This window comes from Panulirus ornatus, chromosome 39 (genome assembly GCF_036320965.1).
Source record: "Panulirus ornatus isolate Po-2019 chromosome 39, ASM3632096v1, whole genome shotgun sequence".
In the NCBI taxonomy this organism is placed as follows: Eukaryota; Metazoa; Arthropoda; class Malacostraca; order Decapoda; family Palinuridae; genus Panulirus; species Panulirus ornatus.
In genome coordinates, this window is record NC_092262.1 from 12,856,204 (window position 1) to 12,878,097 (window position 21,894).

Sequence of the window (21,894 nt, forward strand, 5' to 3'; positions counted from 1 at the left end):
TTAAAATCATTCCTATTTACAACATTGTGTGTCAAAACTGAGCCTTATTTACATGTCCTTTTATTCTTAACGGAAATTGCGAATTAACATTAAACATGCAAAGAAAAATTAATATTAGAGGGTAGCTGTCGACATATGAGTGAGAGCATGGAGACTTCCACACAGGAGTGGATTTTATATTTGACCTGCCCAAAACCTTACCTGAGGATTGGGTGTGGCCAATATGGCATCTGATTCCTTCATCAATCCCCAGTTTACTCTCGTATAGTTTACAGTTTGTTGTTTTCCTCGGTCAGCTGTGGACAGGAAGCGAGTCAAATTAGTGATGAAAGCTCATTTTCCATGACACTTACCACGCAATGACATCCCTCTGGAAGAAGATTCGTAAGTTCGCCTCACAAGCCCTCAGAAGATGGTGCTGCTTCAGGGGAATATAACCCAGGCCGGGCTATGTTAATGTAGACATTGTATTTTAAAGTGGGGGCACTTGTCTCATATACTTCAGGGGCGTTGCGATTTTACAGTCACTGGTGGGGGAAATCATTTCAGTGAATTTAGTTGCGTTTAGTAGACTTCTCTTCCACTACCAGTGCTAATATTAAGTTATTATAGAGTACGTTGGATTAGATCAGGTCATGGTATATGTTTTGGCAATTATACTCTCACGTTTATACGTATGGGTTAATGGGTATATGTATATATAGACCCATCCTGATATTTACCTATTTATAGTAAGTATTTATCAAGTCAGACTTTTAATTCGTGTGTAATGGTAATAATTATTACATGATGTGGAAGATGATTCCATTTGCATGTGATTCTCTGTCTCGTCTGAAGTCAGGACCTTCTTTTATATATTTTCAATCTCATCAAGAAAGTGGTTTTGTGATTGTAGCTTCAGGATCCTTAACTGTTCTCATAGATTTTGTTTAGTAAACCAAAAATAAGCTTGATCGTAAACATTGAAGAATGCCTTTTATACAGAGTTAAAAAAAAATACAGGCAGAATGCATAAGATCCAAGGCAATACATCTGTAATGGTACAGTGATGGTATACCTGGTATACTAACAGAAGGTATATAAGTGAGAACACCATTTCATTTTTCACTGTGCACAAAGAATGCACACACTTAAGAAACCTAAAAAGATAAATGAGTAGAAATCTCCGGGCCTGGATGAGATACACCCAAGATTCATGAAAGAGACAGTGAGTTCCCGAGCTGGACCATTAACTGAGTTGTTTGAGAGATTTGTGAGAAAGTGGAAATTAATAGAAGACTGAAAAAATCGGTGCAATATGTGCAATACAGCAGAAAGTAATATATGCCAATGGGAATATATTGCCAGGGAATCTGACCTCGGTGGTTTGTAAAATCCTTGAAACCTGCATAAGAGAACCTGCTATGAAATACGTGATGACATGATATTTTTTATGAAGAGCAGTTTCTGGTGCCTAACTGGGAGATCTCTTAATGTTCAGCCTCTTAAGTTGGGCGTATGGACTGAAACTCTCAATAAGGGTAAAGATTGCATTTACTTCAGTTTTCAAAATGAATTTAAGGTACCACATGAAAATCTTTTAGCCAGCTAAACTATCAGCATATGGAATAGAAAGTTTAGTCTTAAGATGGACTATGGCATTTGTAACTGGAATAGAACAACAAGTAAGAGTGAACAAGGCAAAATTTGGGTGGCATGAAATTCCATGTGTGAATGGTGAGAATGTTATCTCGGAAAGCAAAAATGGGTATGTTTGAAGGAATAGTGGTTCCAACGATGTTATATGGTTCCGAGGCCTAGGCTACATATAGGGTTGTGCAGAGGAGGGTGGATGTGTTGGAAATGAAATGTTGGAGGATAATATGTGGTGTGAGGCAGTTTGATTAAGTAATAATAGGGTAAGAGAAATGTGTGGTAATAAAAAGTGTGGTTGAGAGAGCAGAAGAGGGTTTATTGAAATGGTTTGGTTACATTGAGAGAATGAGTGAGGGAAGATTGACAAAGAGGATATATGTGTCAGAGGTGGAAGGGAACGAGAAGTGAGAGACCAACTTGGAGGGGCAAGGATGGAGTGAAAAAGATTTTGAGTGATTGGGGCCTGAACATGCAGGAGGGTGAAAGGTGTGCAAGGAATAGAGTGAATTGGAACGATGTGGTATACCGAGGTGGATGTGCTGTCAGTGGATTGAACCAGGGCATGTGAAGTGTCTGGGGTAAACCATGGAAAGTTCTGTGGGGCCTGGATGTGGAAAGGGAGCTGTGGTTTCAGTGCATTACACATGACAGCTAGAGACTGAGTGTGAATGAATGTGGCCTTTTTTGTCTTCCTGGCACTACCTCGCTGGAAGGGAGGATGCTCTTTCTTGTGTGGTGGGGTGGCAACAGGAATGGATGAAGGCAGCAAGAATGAATATGTATATGTCTGTGTATGTATATGTATGTATATGTTGAAATTTATATGTATGTATATGTGCATGTGTGGGCATTTATGTACATACATGTGTATATGGGTGGGTTGGGCCATTCCTCGTCTGTTTCCTTGTGCTACCCCCCTAACTTGGGAGACAGCGATTAAGTATAATAAATAAATACATTAAATAGATATATATATTGAAATAACAGCCTTCTAAAGCAAGTCAGTAGAGTACTGATCTACACCGTTACTGATTATAAAATTTTCATTTTTAAAGCAAGCCAAGAAGTTTGATACAGACTGCAAGAGGACCTTATGAATATGAAAAAATGGAGTAAAAGTTGAGTTAAAGTTCTCAGAAAAGTGTAATCTCATGGATATTGGAAGAGATAAGGATTGAGTGGAAGTATGAGATCTGAATGAAGTGCAAACAATGCCATCAAAAAAGGATTATTGACATTTGAAAACTGTATTTCTATTTCATACTTGATTGCCATTTCCCACGTTAGCGAGGTAGTGTCAGGAACAGGCGAAGAATGGCTGCATTCTCACATTCATTCATTAGCTTCACTTGTAATGCAAAATCACATCCTGAAAATGAAATTATTAATGATGGGCATAATCAGAATATTACGTAGATGTGATCACCTGAATGACTTGGGGTGGGTTAGAGTACGAGCATCAGGTGAGTTGTGATGCCATATTGTCTTGACAGGTTACTGTATGTTCTTTCATCCAACTGATGGCCACTTCCTTTATCTCATGTGATTCACAATAGTTGAAGATTTTGTGAGGAGGCTGGGTGTCAGTGTTTAATCCCCATGAACAAAATACCTCTCAAATGCTCACAGGACATACAGAAATGGTTTTCATTTATTAAACCTACCATATTTTTTCTCAAAAATGTTTTTCTTAAAATATATATATTTTTTTTCATTTGTTCTCATCTAACAGCACATCAGGGCTAGTATGAAGTGTAATATCTGCAATTTCTAGAGTAACCTATCAGTAACCAAAACTTGCTTGAGACATACAATTTTTCATTATGCTTTATTTTATTACAACTTCTTGTTTGTAGGTGGAGGAGCAGGTGGAGGGGCTCCTAATCATGTGAACCATCATATGCAAGGAATCTCGCCGCAACAATTACAACAAAGCACTTCCCCAGTGTGCCAGGGTTTGGAAGCTTCCAATGTCAACCCTCCCCAAGTCACTCAGCCATTAGCACACCTCATCACTCAGGCTGAGGAGCAACTCTTTATTTCTGAATTGGGTGGGTAAGATTTTTTTATTTAGATAAGGTCTTCAGTTTGTTAGTAATCATTGTTTAAACACCTTATCAGAAATAGAATGGTTATGGACAGCACAGCAGCTTAGTAAGTGTTATAATGGTACCCAGTTCCATCCAGCTATCCATCCCAGTACTTTCCAAGTCAGAATTTCTAGTCTTACTTTCTGTATCATTAAGCCACCAGACCAGTGTTCAGCAGTCTCATTACGTGTACCCACTACCAATCTTCTTTTATGCCTCCTGTCATCACTTTTACTCAACTTCCTTTTCTCATTTCAGATCTCTTTGAATGGGAGTCTGGTAAAATTCATAATGCATATTTGCTGCCAGTATATGATGTAATGGAATTCAAAGAGTTACTAGGGTTCTGTCTGGCTTTGGTGCTAGCAAGAGTGAGGTTTCAGTCAGTACTAGTACTGAATCATTCCTAGACCCTTTCTCTTCAAATAGAACTGACTCTTTCCATTTGTTTCATTAACGCTTATGTTCTTTCTACTGATCTTTTTCTCTGCAGAACATTATCTAGCTGCTTTCTTTCCTAAGATAAGAAAACCTTTAATATGTTACACTTATGAAACTAGGCATTGTCGGATATTGGCATGAGAATGTCCTGGATGCAAGTGTTCCCACTGAAATTTTACTGAAAATGTTTTTGACACCAAATTGATGTTCTAAAGCACTGTATTTCTGTAAATGTCTTTACCATAATAAGAACAGCTTTAAGCTGTGTTAGTGGTGGAGGGTGAAAGGCGCGCAAGGAATAGAGTGAATTGGAACGATGTGGTGTACCGGGGTGGACGTGCTGTCATTGGATTGAACCAGGGCATGTGAAGTATCTGGGGTAAACCATGGAAAGTTTTGTGGGACCTGGATGTGGAAAAGGAGCTGTGCATTACACATGACAGCTGTAGACTGAGTGTGAATGAATGTGGCTTTTTTTGTCTTTTCCTAGCACTACTTTGCACAGTGTGTGTGTGTGCTATTTCATGTGTGGTGGGGTGGCGACAGGAATGGATGAAGGCAGCAAGTATGAATATGTACATGTGTATATATGTATATGTCTGTGTATGTATATGTATTTATACGTTGAAATGTATAGGTATGTTTATGTGCGTGTGTGGGCTACCTCGCTGACACAGGAGACAGCGATTAAGTATAATGAAATAATAAATATAAAATAATAATTTAGAAATACTATATCTGTGACACTAAGAATAACTGGGAAGTGTATGAAGGATTCTAATCCAGCTGAGAAGTATTCATTGGATTAATTTATGTTGGTTGAATGGGATGAATCCTCATAGATATACCATGTTTTAAAGGGGAAAAACAGTGTTTCATTCCCTACTGAGCAAGCACTTTTTTAGTTGCTCTTCGGGCTCCGTTTGTCCATGAGAAATGGGGGGCTTGAAGGATGAAAAACCAGTGAGTATCTAGGAGGACATAAAGATGCTTATAGGATACTGCCTGTGGTTGAGAAATGGTTTCTCATATTTCAGAACTTACATTTTTAGTGAAAGATATTTAGACTTAGTTATGGTTATGTTTATATGGTATTAAGACAGTCAAGTATTTAATTATCTGTCATTAGCCGGATAGATATATGTTTTGATGCATGAATGATATTTTTTCTAAAGTTTGAAAAATTTTACAGGGCAAGATAGAGCAGACCCACTTCTTGTTCAGTCACAGTTTGTGAAGACAGTGGAAGACATTCTGAACAGTCCCTCAACTCTCCCCTATTTCCTTCAATTTCTTCAAGGTTGGAATGCAGACAAATATGCTCGATTTTGGCTGGATGCCAACAGCTTCAGAGCTGCAGCTGTAACACGTATTAACAGCCAGGAATTACATGGATCCTTAGACAAACCTGCTTCCACAAGTAGTAATATTGCTTTTGAATATGATAAAGAGAACTTTAGTACAGGTATTCGAAAGGATCAGAGAACAGTAACTGATGATACTAGTGAACTTAGTGATAAACAGTTACATGAAAAAGTTAAGTCGGGATGCACGAGGAAAAATCTTCATCTTCGGGACAAAGGTCTAATTTTGCCAGATTTGGTAAGCAGTATAAAAAATGCTAGTGACATAACTCCTCTTAGTAGTCCTGATGGAAGCTCTTCCAGTGTGTTAACTTGTCAAGCTCGAACGTCTGAGGAAGGACTAAATAGTATTAGAAAAAAAGAAAATGTGATAATTCCATTAAAGAGTGATGAAATGCAAAAAAGAAATTCATTACAGGACAAAACTGTAGATGAGAGAAGTTTTTCCAGTCCAAGTGCCTCATATTGCCTAAGAGTACAGAAATTGAGACAAAGTATTGCTGATGATGCCATGAGAATATTTACCAAATATGTTGCAACGGATGCTGAACTATCAGTGGGAGTGGATGGTACCACTATCGAGAATATTAAGAAAAGTATTTTGGTTGTGCAGGAAGATATTGATCCCGGTTGCTTCATGCCAGCTCAGAAGATAGTGTTCAATGTTCTGGAAAAAGAGTAAGTTCCTAGTTAAGTTCCTAGGTTGTGTTTGTGGCTCATGTTAATTATAATGTAAGAGTACAAGAGAGAAACCTTCACGAGGATAATTAATTTACAAGTATATAAGAGAAACTTCAAAAGAATAATTAATCTATGATGATTGTTATGTATTATTTTTAAATGACACAATCATTTTCCCTGCATTTTAGTGTATGAAAAATTACTATTAGTTGGAAATCTTAAGACACATTGATTTTAAGTTGTAAGATTTGCAGTATCTTCAAACTGTGAATAAATCAGATGTTTAATATTTTTGAGTACCTGTAATCTTGAAAAGTACACTCAGTATTCATAAAGACCATATGTTTTGAATTTATATATGTTCAGAATATAGTAATTGACTATGCAGTGGAGTTTTACAATGAGCTTATTTGAAAAATTTTGTGAACATATTGATATATGAAGGTTAATGACTTTATAGAAGTTAATTCTTTTATGAGTATACAGTATACTATTCATTTCATGAGGAATAAAATGTTATTTTAAGGAAAACCTCTGAGAGACAGTGAAAAGTTTTTATGAATAATAGAGGCCTCTTTTAATAAGTAAAAGTCATCTGTGTACAGAATCGTATATGTGAGAGCATTATGTATGAGATTTTTTCCAGAACTTTATCATTTAGAGTAAAAGAGATAATGAAATGGTAATTTTAGAAGAAACAGAGTACCTTTTTTGATAGTGAATATAAAACGGGAATACCAAAAAAGTCATAAAAGAATGTAGAATATTATTCTAAAATGATGTATACATGATTTGAGTACATGTAAATAGGGAACTATAAGTGTGAATTGAATAAACTACTTATGGATTTGATGGAGACTTAGGATTAGAATGGAAGATGAAAGAGTATATTGCTGGGAGATGTTGATTTCTTGTATGCTCTTGTATGCCTCATGAACACAATTTGTGTTTTGTCTTCTAAGAAGATATCCCTTCACCAAAGACCTTTTTAATCATTTAAAGTGCCATTATATTTCTTTGCTTCTTCATCATGTCAAATTTTTTTAGTTATTTTAAGAGCAGTTATGTATTTTTGCATGCAGTCATTGTAGTACTTTAAATCCTCATACTATATGTGACATGGAAATGTTCTTCAGAAAAAGTAGAATGTACTTTACTAACTATGAAGCTGTTGAATAGACAGATAGAAAATATAATACCACCAATATGCCAAAAAAAAGAAGCCCAGCTCATCCCAGTTGAAGACAGTACTGCACAATTGTTTCTAGATAATCCACTGATAAACAAACCAGCATGTCTAAAGTTCCATGGTGGCCCGTGATATAAATGTACACCACCAGATATATAAAACATACCTAAGCAACTGTGAAATAGTGCAAAAGCATTCTAAAATTGACTCACTCTGTTGCAGGTCCAAAATTAACAGAGGAGGAGCAAAATTATGCTTTCATGCTGTTTCAAGGCCACTTTCATTACTTATTTTCAGCATGTGTGTATTATTGTCTCCAACACTGTTAGTCTGTTGATATACCACATCTCTGGTATTTGTTTTACAGTACAAGCTTTAATGAATCATAAAACTTGAGTAATGGAGCATGAGATGTGGTCACTGTGGCAAGCAAATTATAACAGAAGCTCCTTCATTCATATAAATGAATGCATCAATGGAAACCCTGTCCCATGGGGAAAGGGTTAAGGATGACTTATGTGAATGAATGTCTTTGGTTAAGACTCTCTGAATGTTGTGGTTCAGTGCAAAAGAAGTATTACAGTATACTATGGGGCCTGGATGTGGAAAGGGAGCTGTGGTTTCAGTGCATTACTCATGACAACTAGAGACTGAGTGTGAACGAATGAGGCCTTTGATGTCTTTTTGTAGTGCAACCTCGTGCATGCAGGGGATGGGGTGCCATTTCATGTAAGGCGGGGTGGTGGTGAGAATGGATGAAGGCAGCAAGTATAAATATGTACATTTATATATGTCTGTGTATGTATATGTATGTATACTTTGAAATGTATAGGTATGTATACATGCATGTTTAGGCATTTATGTATATACATGTGTATGTGGGTGGGTTGGGCCATTCTTTCGTCTGTTTCCTTGTGCTGACGCGGGAGACAGTGACTAAATATGATAAAAGAAATAAAAGAGATATATTGCACAAAGGCAAAGGGTATAAAAGTGAGTGCTCAAATTACAGAGATAGTTTGTTAGTATTCCTGGGAAATTATATAGGAGGGTATTGATTAAGGGTAAGGGCATGTGCAGAGCATCAGATTGGGGAAAAGCAGTGTGGTTTCAGAAGTGGTAGATGATGTGTGGATCAGGTGTTTGCTTTGAAGAATGTATGTGAGAAATCCTGAGAAAAACAGATGGATGTGTATGTAGCATTTATGGATCTGGAGAAGGCATATGATAGAGTTGATAGAGATGCTTTGTGGAAGGTATTAAGAGTATATGGTGTGGGAGGTAAGTTGCTTGAAGGAGTGAAAAGTTTTAATTAAGGATGTAGGGCATGTGTACGAGTAGGAAGCAAGGAAAGTGATTGGTTTTCAGTGAATGTTGGTTTGTGGCAGGGGTGCATGATGTCTCCATGTTTGTTTAATTTGTTTATGGATGGGGTTGTTAGGGAGATGAATGCTAGAGTTTTGGAGAGAGGGGCAAGTATGCAGTCTGTCGTGGATGAGAGGACTTGGGAAGTGAGTCAGTTGTTGTTTGCCAATGATACAGCGCTAACGGATGATTCAAGTGAGAAACTGCAGAAGTTGGTGACTGAGTTTGGTAAAGTCATCAAATTTTATTTAAAACCAGGTACTAAGAATATATGGTGTGGGAGGCAAGTTGTTAGAAGCAGTGAAAAGTTTTTATTGAGGATGTAAGGCATGTGTACGTGTAGGAAGAGAGGAAAGTGATTGGTTCTCAGTGAATGTAGGTTTGCGGCAGGGGTGTGTGATGTCTCCATGGTTGTTTGATTTGTTTATGGATGGGGTTGTTAGTGAGGTGAATGCAAGAGTTTTGGAAAGAGGGGCAAGTATGAAGTCTGTTGGGGATGAGAGAGCTTGGGAAGTGAGTCAGTTGTTGTTCGCTGATGATACAGCGCTGGTGGCTGATTCATGTGAGAAACTGCAGAAGCTGGTGACTGAGTTTGGTAAAGTGTGTGAAAGAAGGAAGTTAAGAGTAAATGTGAATAAGAGCAAGGTTATTAGGTACAGTAGGGTTGAGGGTCAAGTCAATTGGGAGGTAAGTTTGAATGGAGAAAAACTGGAGGAAGTAAAGTGTTTTAGATATCTGGGAGTGGATCTGGCAGCAGATGGAACCATGGAAATGGAAGTGAATCATAGGGTGGGGGAGGGGGCAAAAATCCTGGGAGCCTTGAAGAATGTGTGGAAGTCGAGAACATTATCTCGGAAAGCAAAAATGGGTATGTTTGAAGGAATAGTAGTTCCAACAATGTTGTATGGTTGCGAGGCGTGGGCTGTGGATAGAGTTGTGCGCAGGAGGATGGATGTGCTGGAAATGAGATGTTTGAAGACAATATGTGGTGTGAGGAGGTTTGATCGAGTAAGTAATGTAAGGGTAAGAGAGATGTGTGGAGATAAAAAGAGCGTGGTTGAGAGAGCAGAAGAGGGTGTTTTGAAATGGTTTGGGCACATGGAGAGAATGAGTGAGGAAAGATTGACCAAGAGGATATATGTGTCGGAGGTGGAGGGAACGAGGAGAAGTGGGAGACCAAATTGGAGGTGGAAAGATGGAGTGAAAAAGATTTGGAGTGATCGGGGCCTGAACATGCAGGAGGGTGAAAGGTGGGTAAGGAATAGAGTGAATTGGATCGATGTGGTATACCGGGGTCGACGTGCTGTCAGTGGATTGAATCAGGGTATGTGAAGCGTCTGGGGTAAACCATGGAAAGTTGTGTAGGGCCTGGATGTGGAAAGGGAGCTGTGGTTTCGGGCATTAATGCATGACAGCTAGAGACTAAGTGTGAACGAATGGGGCATTTGTTGTCTTTTCCTAGTGCTACCTCGCACACATGAGGGGGGAGGGGGATGTTATTCCATGTGTGGCGAGGTGGCGATGGGAATGAATAAAGGCAGACAGTGTGAATTGTGTGCATGTGTATATATGTATGTGTCTGTGTGTGTATATATATGTGTACATTGAGATGTATGGGTATGTATATTTGCGTGTGTGGACGTGTATGTATATACATGTGTATGGGGGTGGGTTGGGCCATTTCTTTCATCTGTTTCCTTGCGCTACTTCGCAAACGCGGGAGACAGCGACAAAGCAAAAAAAAAAAAAAGATAAGTCTTGAAGTAATGAAATATATTTTTGTACATAAAAGTTTTATTCTTTTTTTTGTTTTGTTTTCCTAGGTTCTTGCCCAAATTCCTGGCTAGTGACTACTACCTCAAACACCAGATTGATGTGCTCACCAGTGGGTCGGTACGGCTAGCAGATATCTTGTACAGTGACTCAGCATTTCCCTATTTTATGGAGGTTTGTGTTCCAAATGCCAATGAGGAATGGTGCAATGAAAAACGAATTCTGGGGGTATTAACACAAGTGATACTTTTGCTTGAGTATTCATCCTGGTATGGAAAGTGAAAAACTAAAAAGTGCCTATGTTGTTATGGAAGACTATTCACTTCAGCTCACTGGCCATAAGTTAAATATGTGTTTAAATCTTGCAGTGTGTAATGTTGCAGAGTTTTCATTTATCCACCCTGTTAGATTGGGAATTGAGTTATGAAAAATAAAGTACATGCAACATAAGTGGTTTGTACATTCCATCAGGTAGTCAGAAGTTTTCTTGGCCTCAGCCTAGTTGACTGACAGGAAGAAGGGATGCTGTCTTATTCACACAAAATGCCTTATTGTATTGCATCTGTTAAAGTTTTGAGATTCATGCCATACTTTGTTTAGGGATGTTAGTTTTGCATGTCAATGGAATGACCTTACCATCAAAAGCTCTTTAATTTTACAATATATTTTACAGTATGTAGAGCAGGAGGGCGGGCAAAACTTGTTACAATTGTGGGTAGCTGCATCTAATTTCCGGCAACAGCTGATGGAGGAGGCAGACTTGTATGACCCGCTACAGGCACAGGCTGATGCTATGATTCTGTATGATAAGTAAGTAACATTGTGAGGAATTGTTTAGGCACCTTGAAGGTGTACCTTTGATAAGATTATGTTTAATGGTATACGTATTTCAGCTCAAATTGGGTGTAACTTTTAAATTATGTTATCAGCACTGGAAAATTAAGAATTCCGATTTTACAGCTTAGTATAAGTAGTTCATTGACAGTAATTACACTCATCCTTTGAAGTTCATACTATAATATGAGTTTTGTGTCTGTGTGTGTGTGTGTATTTTTTTCAGAAAAAGTTCTTTAATTGAAAGGAAATATTTTTAGAATTTACTGAAAATTTCTGCACTGAGGACACACTAAATATCAATTGTAGCCATTATTTTTACAGTAATTAGCACTGCCAACTTTGGGTTTGCCATTTTGACAGAATATTTTTGCCACTCCAAATAATTATGGTAGATTTACTCTGAAAGAAACTGTAAGAAAACTACATTTTCAAGTGAAGAGTCAGGCTTATTGAGAAGTGTCTTGTTAAGGTTTGTATCTTTATATTTTAGAGATTGCGCTGTAATATTTTTCATGATCATGTTATTTCATCTTTTACAAATATTTCTATACACAAGATGTAATTGTACTTTTACAGATACTTTTCTCTTCAAGCGACATGCCCTCAAGGCTTCAGCAGTAATGTAAGGTTTATTGTGGAAGGAAACATTTGTCGTGAGAAGGGACCTTTGCCCTCCTGCTTTGATTTACCACTTAGGGTGGTATTGCACATACTAGAAAGGGTAAGTACCTCAAGAATACCCTTAACAGATGACCAGTTTAAACAAATGGTGAGATTTGTTTCTTTTGAAATGATCTTTAAATGATATCTTGAATATTCCTTCACCTAAAGCTTAGTAAATGAGAAAAAGTGGCACTTGAATATTCCTTCACCTAAAGCCTAGTAGATGAGAAAAAGTGGCACTTGAATATTCCTTCACCTAAGGCCTAGTAGAATTTCATTTGAAACCAAAATACTTCAGAATTTTTTGGAAAGGGTTTCCTACCTCCCAGTGGCAAACCAGAGACAGTTTAACATGCATGACACAATAACTTATGCATCCCTAGCCATTCTCGTGACAAACAATAGTAATACTCTCTGCAGCTGCTTCATTCCTTGAGCCACTTATATCCCTTTCATTGGCAAGTCACATTTTGAAGCTGCACATGAGCATGGAGCCTTAGGTGCCATGTTCTGTCACTGCAATGGGAAACTAGTTTAGCATGTTTGCTGTTTGTGAGCAGAGGTATAGAACTGGTAAACAAGTCTGGATAAGGAATAACAGCCAGCCACTGGAACTCCTAAGCCTCTTTCAACTGAAGCCTGAAATTACTGTCTCATGAACCCTAGCATCAATGTACCATGAAACCTCGAGTTATGGTCCAGAGAAACTTACATCCATTATCTTATGAATTCATGTTCAATTAAGCCTTTAAAATCTCTTTTTGATTTCACAAGCTTTGATAACATAGAAAATGAATATGCACCTTACACTTCATAGATTGCTAGGGCGTGGAAGCATATATGTCGAAAACACTTGAAAAATGGATATGCACCTAACACATATGTCATAGATAGCTGGAAAGTAGAAGCACATATGCAGGATGTTTTATGGTCTAGTAATTCAGAATGTGAAAAGAAAGCATTCATACACAGCTCCAGCCTGCCAAGAGAATTTTAAACCTTCACGAGAAAGTATTGGGCATCCAGAACAAAACACAGGAAACATGTACTTTACGTGGTTTTTTGTTGCTCAAAAAAAATTGATGTTTGACTTTAGGGCATCAATGCATAGTTCCAGCAAGCTCTTAATTTTTTATACTCCAAACTGTTTGTCATCTAGAACAAAACCAAAAGAAATTCTTCCATCAAAAGGTTCACTGTTCATCAAAAGTTGAAGAATTGACACACATTTCTAGAATGCTTTGCAAACTTCTTGCTCTTCAATCAGATTGTTGATATCCAGAATGAAAAATATACAGTTGGATGAATGGACTCATTGAACCAAATTTACACAAATTCTGTATGGAAAATGTCTCAGACTACAGCAAATATTTCGTTTCACTAGGATGATTATCACTGCTGGTCATTGGATTGGGATGAATAGTGCCTAATAGCACCAGGATTAAAGAACTGGGCCGAGGACCTGGACATCACTATACAGATAACACCATTAAAAAAGATTTTCATTAAGGATTTGCACTTTATTATGGGTATTGTCTCAAAAATCTTATTACCAAATACAACTTTGCTCATGGAAGAATATAATTAAAACAGTACACTTGATGTCCCTAAGTGACGAAGGGAAAGCTTGATTCATTGGAAACATATTTAGGGATTTAGAAAATGTTAAGTTTTGTCTAGTTGACATAATTATATCTTCTACTCAAATCTTGTCTCATTTCTGCTCTTTGAACTTCCTCCTATACCACTTAATCAAACTTAAGCATTATATTGTCACTTTTCCAGTTGGTGTATCATATATATTTTCAGTGTCCATGCTAGTATGCTTGAAAACAAGATCTAGTAATGATGGTGTATCTTTACTTCTCATCATAGTATGTTCACTGACCTGATGATATTGGAAATTTTCATACACATAAAGTACTTTTAAAACTTGCATCACCATGAGAATTCAGCTTCTTGTAGTATCTCTTTTTATGATTAAAATTTCCCTAGATTATCTTTTTGTAATTGAATTCCCCATCATCAGTTCCTTGCCATAACTTTGAAATTCATATTTTAGTGTTTCATGTATCATACTGATTGTTCCTTCATTGTTTTTCTAGTATATTTGTTCTGGATCTTTGAAAATCTTTGAAGGATTAAGTAATATCAAAACCACTATGCCCTTCTTTCTTACAGGTACTTTTCTCATTATATACTGTCTGAATGGGCCATCTTCCACTATTTTCTGAAACTTATGGCTATCTCATATAAGGGGCCCAGTCCACCTCCTCCTTTGATTTCTTTCTCTCCTTGCTATCATGTACCCCTCTTGATAGAGCAGGTGAGATCTTTCATCTCTAGTAAGGTATCTTTCCTCAACTCATACTATATCAGATGCACTTTACCTAACACAGTACTTAAATTTAGGGTTGTTGCCATTTATTGCTAATCCATCAGCACTTCTATGCATAACTTTTAATCGGACATTACCATCATTAAACATTCATGACCTTCCAGTTGTGCCATAGAGGCACATCTGTCCCTTTGCTTCCTATGATATCTACTGTTTTTGCCTTCTGAGTGTATCCTGTGCTTTTCTCCCTTTCTTCCCTTGGCCTGTCGTGTTAGATGAAAATCCCATTGAATTCTACCTTTTCTTAACTTTCTTATCCTGCCTCCTTGCTTAATGGTTGCAAATCAGATTTTCAAGCAGACTAGAAACAGAAGAAAGCTTTGACATTGGTTGTCCCAATTCATGCATTTCTTGCACAAAGAAATGCCTGATTTTAAGTTTTTATTTTTTAACTATAATACAATACTGCATGACAGGCAAATGTTACAGCTCACATTTGTCTGTTGATACCATGCACATAGCTTCATGCCGTGTTGTGGGATAGCCATAATAGAACAAATTTGTACTACCCACTTATTTCATGCCGTGCACTTATCTATTCCACCATCTCTGATGTAATGAAAACATTATCACTATTATATTAATGTTATGTTGACAAAGAAAGTATGTTTTAAGTAAGATATTAAGCTAAATGATATTTGAGGATATTGTACTGGGTTTATTTATTCTTTAATGTCCTTTCAGGATTTTTTGCCTGGTTATTTATCCTCTAATCTTCACATAAAGTACCTGAGTGAGCTTATCAACACTGTTAAGACAAGTGTGGAACTACTAGGTCGCAAAAAACGTTCTGGTAGGTACTTTAACTTGTACTAAGTTTAAAGATATACCCTCAACTCTCTGTTTTACCATATCCTTAATTTCCTCCCATATTATGGGATACCCACCTCTTATTTCCCTGCTCACTCATCCATGTCAACATCTCTGATGCACACTTGATTTTATTTGTGAAAATTACAAACATTACTTGCATATGACAAAATGACTGTTATTAAAGAACAAGCAGTTAAAAAATGTTGTCTTAAGAAAAGAACATGAAAATAAACATACCCACAGTACATTTCTACTTCATTATACTTTCTTATTTGTTTTGGAACAAATTAGACCCTTCCCATTCAAACTTCTCCAGAACCAACCACCAATCCCCAAGTAGAAATAGAAATATTAACCCTGATTAACACTTATGTAATCTATACATATACCCACATGACACAACAAGCACTGAACAACTGCCCTTCGAACCCAGTCCTGTTATAAGCATCACTCCACCAAACATAGACTCTGTCTTCCTTATCTGTTTCTAATTTATGTTACTTAGCTAACTTAAATATAGGTATTGAATCTTTTTGCTGGAAAATTATATTACTATCAAATACTTATAGTGAGCTGTATGTCTCTGCTGTATATTATAATGTTTGTGTTGAACTATGTATGAGCTTGAATATAGGAAATAGCAGCTGTATTAGGAATGTATGTTTTGCCATTATTCATTCCTGTTACATGATATTATATAACCCAAGTTATGTGGAGATGAATTATTCTTTCTTTTTTCTTTCAAACTATTCGCCATTTTCCGCGAGGTAGCGTTAAGAACAGAGAACTGGGCCTTTGAAGGAATATCCTCACCTGGCCCCCTTCTCTGTTCCTTCTTTTGGAAAATTAAAAAAAAAAAAAAAAAAAAAAAATGAGATGAATTATGTACTGTATATTTTTCTATAAAGGCTCAGAAAGTACATGCAGCAGTGAGCAGAGCAGCAGTTATGGTGGTGCAGGTATCAGCACCCAAAATACACTCTTAGCCATGGATTCGGCACCGTACCGTTTCCGAAACTTAGATGATCCCACACTTGCTATGAGGATAGATGAAGCTCAGATCACTAATCCTGACTCACTTTGGCGCAGAAAAAATTTTAGGTAAGTTGATTTTTTCATGTTATGGTATAATGCAGTAATTTTGCTTTAGTCATTGATTTATGCCATTCTTTCCAATTGAATCACATATGCCAGACATTGCCTGTACTTATATTAAGATTACAGTGACATGTAAACTGATTATTTCTATTGCTGACACCTCATTCCCTCTGGGAACTATCCCCTGGGGATGGCCTTGACAAAAAATTTTCCTGGCTCTCCAATGCAAATGCACCTCTCAAGAATGCTCTGTCCATTTCACACATTCATGGATCCTCACCCAAGTATTCTCTGTATTCCCCTTACAAAATGCTGGCTGCTGTCTTACCCTCACTCTGTTCCATTTTACCTCATTCTTATTCATTTTCTTCATCATGCACCCCTCTCCACACAGTCATACCACTTAAAGTGTTATCCTTAACCCACTCTGTGGCACCACTAAACAAGCTTGCTCCTTTTCCAAAGTTCCTCATCTCTTTAACACTACAGTATGCTATCCTGCCCTGTAACACTGCAGATACCCCTCAAATAGCCCATTTTTGCTGGAAATAAGCTACAGGAATCTTTGTGCAAATCCTAATGGTCAGTATTGTGACTAGCCTGTCACCAGAGATGCACATCAGGAAAATTGTGAAAGAGGCATATTGTCTGCTGGCATGTATTAAATCACATGTAAGTATATGGATGAGGAAATGTCTAGTAAGATGCTTACAACATGTATCAAAACAAAACTGGATTATGCCTCTCAAGTCTGGTCACTGTACTTTGAAAAGTACAAAGATTGGATTAAGTGGATCTAGAGAAGAGTCAGTAAAATGGTACCCAAATTTAAAAAACTGAGCTACATTCATTGACAAAGTAAGGACTTCATATTTCCCATACACTGAGAAGGTAAGGACTTCCCATTTTTCCACCATGGAGTAGAGAAAAGAAGTAGGTGATCCAATTGCAGCCTTCAGGTTTCTAGATTGGTTGCATGCATGTTGACTGTGAAAGGTTGGTTGCACACATATTGACTGAAAAGTTCTTCATGAGATGTAGTATTGCAGTAGTCAGAAGCCACAATGGGAAGCTAAGCAAGAAGCTGGTTAGAAATGATGCAAAGACTAAACAAAGAAACTATTAATACCTGAAACTATTAAAAGTTTAACAAGCTCCATAATGATATAGAAAGTCAAGAGATGAGATCACACAAGTGTAAAACTCCCTCCCCTTAGAGTACAAATATATACTTAGATACACACACTTCCTGAAATTGTTTGGAATTTCATGATACATAGATCTTGTTCTGCATTCATAACCCATAAGACAAAATCTTAATCAGAAAGCTAGGCAGGGCAAGCATGGTGATGTTAAGCAAGGAATTTTGCAATTTGTGCCTTATTAAGGCCCAGATTGAGCAAATCTTTCTTCTGCAATGGTGCCACCTTTAAATTAAGAGAATTTTCAACATTTTCAGAATAAATTTGTTTTCTTAATTTCAAGATATCATGTTCATAATTTGTTTAATGGCATTTCAATAACACTTTTTATTACAGCAAAATGAGTTGTGGGTTTATCAATGAGCTTGGGAAATTTGAGTCTGATCTTCAACCAGAACCGGATCGTAAAGGCGAATCTAAGATCTCACGAACACTAAAGAAATTTGTCAACATGGATGAAGATAAGGTTAAAGAAGATATGGCATACAAAGTTGCAGAAATGATCATCAAGGATGTTACCAGTGTGACCCTGGGTTCACATCACAGTAGCAGGTCAAGTATGGAATCCTCAGCGCCACCTCTATCGCCATCATCAGTCTCACAGGATAATCTCAGTGATGTCTTTCCATCATGAGGGAAGATATCAGTATTGTCTTCCCAACATGTGGGTAGATATCAGTGATATCTTCCTATCATGAGAGAAGATATCAGTATTAAGTGTACACACCAATAACTTTTACAGGAAATATCATCACAAACGAGGGAGTTAGTTTCATCATTTTCACTGGCTGTATTAGCATGAAATTTGAGATCTGAGTATTTTAGCATGAAATTTGAGATTTGAGTATTTTTAATGATTAATACTATTGGTCTTGTAACTGTGATTGTTCATTGAGTGATGATAATCTTCATCAACTATGAATTTTTGTGATACACATTTCTGATCCTTCCTTTTTAGAAATGCCTAAAGTTGCAGATGCTGCACTAATTATTTTGGTAAGAATTCTCATATATTCCCATTTCTTAGACATAATTAAACATTGTAAACCTTTAGTAAATGTTGCGGATGTGTTCACGTACCATTCCCTCATCAGCTTTCATCACGTTTTGTTTTGCATGGACATTTTGTAGTTACTGAAAGCTTGTCATTTAAGTTTCTTTACAACCATTTTAGTAAAGGTAGAAAATCTCCAGTCCAGATTCCTTGGGACTGAGCAGTGTTCAAATTATGCATTTTCTGGAGTATAGATACCAAGCTTTCTGGTTTCTTTATGAAATGTTATTTGTAATATATGTAAATACCCACTACATAAAACATTTAAAACATTTATTTATTGTATTTTACCAAAATTTTTCCCTGTCTCTGCTTCTAACTATTGTAATATAGATTAAGGTAGAGTTTGGCAGTTACATAAAAGATGAAGTGATGGCTCTTGCATGCTCACTGGACATCACTGTCAGGGCAAAAACCACAGAAATAACAGAAAAGTACAGAGCACTGCTTCCATGAACTTAAGCTTTAGAAATGTGTATATCATTTTAGAAGGAACGTTGGAGATTTTCTACCTACCTTTGTCCTTTTTCCTGTAGGCAGAATATCTGTCAGAGGAAAATTAGCTAGTCAGGGGCCTTTGCTAAGAAGTGACCATGTAATGTTTATATAGTCATCATGGTGAGTTGCTCTTTTGTGAATCAAGGAGGAATTTGTTATCCACATGAATAAAATCCTCAGTATTCTCTTATATGACCTCATAGAATTTTTGAGAGTCATGATTGAAAATATCATAATATTTGTTAATGTAGAGGAGGGTCATTAAACTTTCATAATATTCATCCCAGCAGGCACACTCATTTATGCATGCATTAATACAAACGCACAATTATGCCTGTGTACATGCAAATATATACTACCTAAGTTGCCATAGTGATTTGTTTTGCAAAGATATTTTGCAAATGTTCAAATTTATTTTTGTTTATTTATACAAGGATTTTATGAAACTTGTAGACATTAAGATTTTTTTGGTTATTCCCTTTTCACAACGTTGACTTTAACTCATCAAATGATTTAAGAATACTGTCATTCAAAGAAAATATGAGGAATGAAATTATGAAGCAAGAATTAAAAATGATCATATGGGTTTGTATGTGTGCATGTTTATACCATGTATATGTAAATAGTATTAATAAGATTTATCAAAACATTCTTAATGATCTGAAATTGTAGTCTTACAAGGAGTGAGAGTCTCAGTGTGGCTGTTGTTTAAGATATTAATGTAACCTTTTTTAAGGAAGGATCATAAGGCACCTCTTTTCTAGAACTGAGGTACATGAGATTTTTGTAGACTTAATCCATGTTTTGAGAAACTCGAGTGGTTGATATATTCTTGTTATAACATCATTTCTCTCCAGGGTCAGTTTGCCCACAGGCTATGAGAGAATTTCTGATATCCACTGGGGTTATAAACATCTAACCCCCTGCCTTCTGGTGAGGTTAATGTCTTCACCCTTCACTAACTCCCTCTTCAGTAGGTGTGGTCTACAGCTTGGTCTGGATCCATCCATCAGCCAGTTAGTATAATTCATTGTCCTTCTGGCTGATATACTGGTTGTGCTGACTGTCACATAATTCTCAGGATCCTCAAACGATATGAATGTTTACTAGCCTTCCTTTTTGTGTCAGACACCTCAGTCCAACCATAGATAAGTAGCCTTCTATGATTCTATTGTAGTGCTGTCAGTGGACTGAACCAGGGCATGTGAAATGTCTGGGGTAAACCATGGAAAAGTCTGTGGGGTCTGGATGTGGAGAGGGAGCTGTGGTTTCGGTGCATTACACATGACATTTAGAGACTGAGTGTGAAGAAATGTGGCCTTTTTTTGTCTGTTTTCCTGGCTTTACCTCGCTGAAGAAGGGGATAGTGATGCTGTTTCCTGTGGGGTGGGGTAGCACCAGCAATGGACGAAGGCAAGCATATACATATACATACACATATACATTATACTTGCTTGCCTTTATCCATTCTTGGCACTAGCCCACCCCAAAGGAAACAGCACCACTACCCACTGCTTCAGTGAGGTATTGCCAGGAAAACAGACAAAAAAGGCCACATATTTTTTTCCGTACTTATTCACCATTTCCCACATTAGTGAGGTAGTGGCAGGAACAAATAAAGAAAAGGCCTCATTTAACTTACATTCATTCTCTGGTTGTCATGTGTTATGCACAGGGACCTCTCAATTTATGCAGTTGTTACGTTCTTGAAAATGTTTGTGGAAATCAAATAATGCAAGTATTGGACATTAGGGTTTTCATTATTGATGTGATTGTACTAACTGTAACACAAGTAAAAAAACTACTGTATACACATACTAAGAAATATGAAATACTCTAATATATACATTCATTCCATTATCTCCATAATTGAGGTTTAGGAATACAAAGTCTTAGATGCACTGGTATGTTCCACTCTTGGCATGCCCGTAATCATCTCTGCATTATCACAAATTGTAAGTTAGGTAAATTCACAAAGTCCAAGGGCACACTTGATATCAGCTGTTCATTCGCCTCTCTCATAAGGTTTGAACACTTCCATTTTAATGTCACTGATGATGCCTTATACTTCTGAGCACCACTGGTGTCATGAGAACTTAGAAGATGCTCTGTTGGCATGATGCAAAAGGCAATATTCAGTAAGCTGCAGCCACCTCACATATGTGTGCTTCTCGTATGGAACTAGCAACACCACACCACTGTGCTACTGGCCCAGTGATGGTCTTGTTACTCCAAACTTAAGCCCATCTAGATTAAAAAAGGTGTAAATGGACTGTGTACATTATTCCGAAAATTTTGTGAATCAAGAGGCTCCTGCGCTGACAGTAACCACCATCAGGGTAACATCTACATTCCAAGAATAATGAGACAGCATGACTGATGTGTCAGGTAGCAGGATGATGATGTCATCACAGTCAAGGTTACTGATTAACAGGACAGACCCAGACAACTGTAAGTTGCCACTACTGAATAGAAAGTAAGTGAGGGGTAAGAGGCATTAACCCCACTAGAGGATAAGGGGTTAAAGGGTTTTCTAATCCCTAGTTATCTTATATGTTCCTTCAAAGCTTGCAGAAGACCATCATGGAGAGAGACAGTTTTTCATTCCTCAACTCCTTTCTTTAATGATTTATACATTTTTACAGTAAAGGTTGAAAGAGCTGCCAAAGGTATCTCTTCAAAACCGTTTTTTTTTTTTCTTTTAGAATTCAAGGGTTATAGGGTGCCAAGTGTTCCCTTTGCCAGTCTGTGGGATAGGGATTGGGGACCCCAATTCAGCAAAATTTACCCCCA

The 21,894-nt window shown here is 37.2% G+C and overlaps 1 protein-coding gene across 1 annotated transcript; it reads left to right on the forward strand.

Moving 5' to 3' along the window:
- The first annotated feature begins 234 nt into the window (after window positions 1-234).
- On the forward strand, window positions 235-20,902 carry pkaap (A-kinase anchoring protein pkaap). Its single transcript, XM_071685139.1, has 9 exons — window positions 235-384; window positions 3,492-3,686; window positions 5,359-6,208; window positions 10,589-10,712; window positions 11,212-11,348; window positions 11,952-12,096; window positions 15,121-15,229; window positions 16,158-16,350; window positions 17,886-20,902. The coding sequence occupies exons 1-9, from the start codon at window positions 360-362 to the stop codon at window positions 18,181-18,183; spliced, it is 2,076 nt and encodes a 691-aa protein (XP_071541240.1). The 5' UTR covers window positions 235-359; the 3' UTR covers window positions 18,184-20,902.
- The last annotated feature ends 992 nt before the right edge of the window (window positions 20,903-21,894 follow it).